Source organism: Sander vitreus, unplaced genomic scaffold (assembly GCF_031162955.1).
Source record: "Sander vitreus isolate 19-12246 unplaced genomic scaffold, sanVit1 ctg887_0, whole genome shotgun sequence".
Taxonomy (NCBI): domain Eukaryota; kingdom Metazoa; phylum Chordata; class Actinopteri; order Perciformes; family Percidae; genus Sander; species Sander vitreus.
Genome location: NW_027595967.1, coordinates 1 through 3953, shown reverse-complemented (window position 1 = coordinate 3953; position 3953 = coordinate 1). Strand labels below are relative to the sequence as shown.

The following is a 3953-nucleotide window of genomic DNA, read 5'->3' as shown; positions in this document are numbered from 1 at the left end:
ATAAACCCCTCCTTCTTCACCTGCATCAGCATATAGTTGGTTTGCTAAACTCAGAGTTAACAGGGCCAGTTTAATAAAGCCAGATACCTCAAAGAGAGCCAGAGTAAATTCAACTTGCATCATGAGACAGGCCCCTGGTCTGTTCTTTTAGCAACTGTATTTTAGGCAGGCAAGTGTTTATTGATGTCAAACACACTAAACGTTTATGGCGAACTTTTTGACATAAACCATATGAACACATTCCACTAAGTAGCCTACTTAATAACATGAAATACAACTACACATCAGAACAGCAGACAGTGTTGTAATCTGCTGTTAAAGAAAATGCGGTTTTATTGTTGCATTACTCATTCTTTGTGTCATTTTCTTTTAAATTTCCCAGGTCTTATCAAGAGGAGCCATTGTTACACAAGGAGTTAAACAGGTTGAAGTTAAAGATAAATCAGGTGAGCAAAGAATGACTTGTCTTAAAATTATCCTTTGAATTAGCATGGCCAATCTATTGATCTATGGAGGCATGTGAGTGATGATTGTTGTTCATGTTGTTTCAGTGAATGAGGGCGAGGTGTCCTTTAAGCTGACAGTGTCTCCAGACATGGCACCAGACGTCCAGGTTGTGGCTTACGCCATCCTCCACAGTGAGACTGTGATCGCCAACAGCGCTGACTTCTCTACTGAGCAATGCTTCAGTCACAAGGTCAGCCTGAGAAGAACTAAGACATGTGGCAAAGGCTGTTCATGGAAGATTCTAGGTGGAGAATCAAAGTATATGCTATTTGGGTTAAAGAACATCAATATGTAGCATTTTATTTAAATAATCAGTTATCTATGTAAGACATTATTTGGAGCAATTTTAAATATCACACTTTTTTACTTTAACCTTCTATTGCATAGGGTGGTCTAATCCATGTGCAGTTCTTGCTAGTTATACTTACTAACACGAGATACTTTACTTTATGCGTTAAGCATGACTTTTGTCTGAAGCCATAGCATGCAAATCAGAGTTTGTTCAGTCAGCCAATTCACGTTGAACAGATTATTATGTAAATGTAGAAAAACTGCAGCTTTGCTTTTTGGCATCTAGACCTCATCACATCTCAAAAGGAAGCACCAACCTTAGCAGAGCAGGGAATGCGGAGTGACAATAATGCATACACGATGATGACAAAATACCCAAAATCACATTAGATACAGAGCTCCATTATGAAGAATGTATTAAGCGTCGGCAGGACCGACTGCCATGTGGCCATTCCACTGGCAGGAAAATGCTATCTAGTAAAATCGCAGAAAGATCAGTGGTTTCATTAAAAAGCTCTTCTGATGGGGCGACCTCCAGCTCACCTGGTAGAGTATGTGCCCCATGTTGGCTGAGTCCTTGGTACAACCTGGGCAAAGTTTAAAAAGATCCCAGGTTCTCATCTACCACTAAAGTCCAGATGGTGCAATGTGTCGTTTCTGATTGTGCCAGGTGTCGCTGGAGTTTTCTCCGTCCTCGGCTGTCCCAGGAGAGGAGACCATCATGCAGGTTACCGCCCAGCCAGAATCTCTGTGTGGTGTGAGTGCTGTTGACCAGAGCGTCCTCATCAAGGAGCCAGGGAAGACTCTGGATGCAGACAAGGTAACTACTGGAATCAACCAAAACTATATGCATACATAATTTGTGACCTCTGCATGATCTTTTGCACATTTATCATCATCCATTTTTACTCTGCTGTTATCTACTTGTGCCATGGTTAATCTTTCTTCCTTTACTCTCTCTACCAGTTGTACATTGTTATCAACTGTGCAATGTATCCGCTCATTGCTGATTTTGTTGTTTTTACCCAGTTGTAAGCATGCTGTTATGAAAATGCTTTAGTATACGGTTATGATCATATATGAGATGTATCCCTCGAAGAATCTGCCTTATGGATAAAGGTAATGATTTGACAAATATACTTTACATCCACATTTCAAGATATAGAGTAGGCCTTAGTGTCCAAGTCTTTCCCAATTGTCAGATCTTCATAGAACATCAAACATTGTCAGTTTATAACTTTGAACCAAACCTTTCTTTTCAGATATTTCAATTGTTGCCGGTCCAAAAAATATCCTATATTCCATATGACGTTCAAGATGATTTAAAATGTTTGCATGTGAGACCGAGAAGAGACGTTTTTCCATACCCCCATGGTGATGGGAGAGATGATGCTTATACAGTTTTCCAGGTACTTCCTGCACAAATGCGTGTACAAAATAAAAAATATACTAAGAAGTTATTGTTGCACATTTATCAACTTTTCAGTGATGTATGTTTGTTGTTGGATTATCTAGAATGTAGGGATGAAGATGGCAACGAACATGGTTATCCGAGAGCCTTCATGCCTCAAATACAAAGGAAGAGAATACTACCAAGGCCACGGTGGCTATCGTGACTTTCTTTTTTGCTCCATCAAGCGACACATGCTGAATATTTACTACCTCATTAAAACCGGTCACTGTGTCATTGCTTTAATATTTTTCTAACAAAATATTTTCTACTTTCTTCTAAGGTGTTGGTTTTAGGTATAATTGGTACAGGTTTCCTATGCTAGGGAATGTATTCACAGCCATGGACTCTGGTGGAGCTGCTGCGGCCCCTGATAGGTCGTCTCCTTATAAATCACCAATAGAGACAGTTCGCACTTTCTTCCCCGAGACCTGGATATGGGACCTGGTGGAAGTTGGGTGAGTTTTTGCCACAGAGGGGTTTGATGGTAATAAATGTGTTTGAGTGTATGAGTGCATTTTTTTGCCTAAAGAGTATGTGCACCTTCCTGCTGTCTCCCTCCACACATGAATGGCATGAAACTGATTTACTGACACTGCTCCTAGTTTTCTTTTTTTTTTTTAACTGATGGCTCAGTCACTGAAAGTGCGAAGGAACCTATTGTTTTTGTTAGGATTATTATTATTCCGTGACGTCACTAGCATTTTTGAGGGGCTTAGCATGCTGGAAAACTCAGAAAAATTTGTACACGTCAGACATGGCAAAAACTTCAAAGTTCTGTAGTGATTGGGCTTGAGCGTTACCAGGGGGTTCCATAGCGCCCCGTAACGAGCTTTGGAATTCTGAAAAAAATGAGAAGTTAATATACCAAATTTTGAGGGAACATAGGTCTCATCTTGAAGTCCATGGAGCATTTTTTGAAATTTTTCCACCTGACAGGAAGTTGGCCATCTTGGTTTTCGTGCAAAATTTTTCATTTTATGAACAGGTGTTTTCGGACTTTAGGATGCATGAAAACGCCATGTGCAGAATAGGAAATTCTTTGATGTGAGTTCACATTTAGGTTTGAGAGTCATATGATTGCTCTATAGCGCCCCCTCTTTCCATTTTATTTCATCTTTGTCGTATTTTTAATAATGTAAATCTGTATTTTTATTTTTAACCAAAAGCCTTACTAGGGACAAGTGTTGTGAATTAGCTTCGGCTAAAAACACTATGATACATACATCAGATGACTGTTGAAGCTTATCTATGTTTTTTGTATCTGTCCCTATCTAAATAAACCTTTAAAGTGGCCATATTATGCTAATTTTCTGGTTCATAATTGTATTTTGAGGTTGTACCAGAATAGGTTTACATGGTTTAACTTTCAAAAAACACCATATTTTTGTTGTTGTTTAGCTACAGAGTGAGACCTCTCACTGCTGTAACATCTTTGTTGGCAGTCGCACATGCGCAGTAGCTAGGTAAGGATCACATCATCTAGCTAGCTGTTTGTTTCTACAACTTCAGTAGTACAAGGCAGGATTAGCCGGGAGACTTCTTCTAAACGAGGGCACACGTCCAACTTTGCGTGGAATACCTGCAGAATAGATACATGTAAGTAGTTCTTTTGTAGATTATTGTGAACTAGCAAGGGCGGACTGGCCATCTGGCATACTGGGCACTTTCCCGGTGGGCCAACGTGCTTTTTGGCCCGACCACC

The 3953-nt window shown here is 39.9% G+C and overlaps 1 protein-coding gene across 1 annotated transcript; it reads left to right on the top strand.

Moving 5' to 3' along the window:
- Positions 1-382: 382 nt before the first annotated feature.
- Positions 383-2736, top strand: LOC144515079 (alpha-2-macroglobulin-like; the record flags this gene model as incomplete). The annotated part of the gene is made up of 6 exons (XM_078245713.1): positions 383-446; positions 552-697; positions 1469-1618; positions 2061-2207; positions 2314-2410; positions 2532-2736. Coding segments are annotated over 6 exons (783 nt in total), but the record flags the coding sequence as incomplete, so codon positions are not given.
- Positions 2737-3953: the final 1217 nt, after the last annotated feature.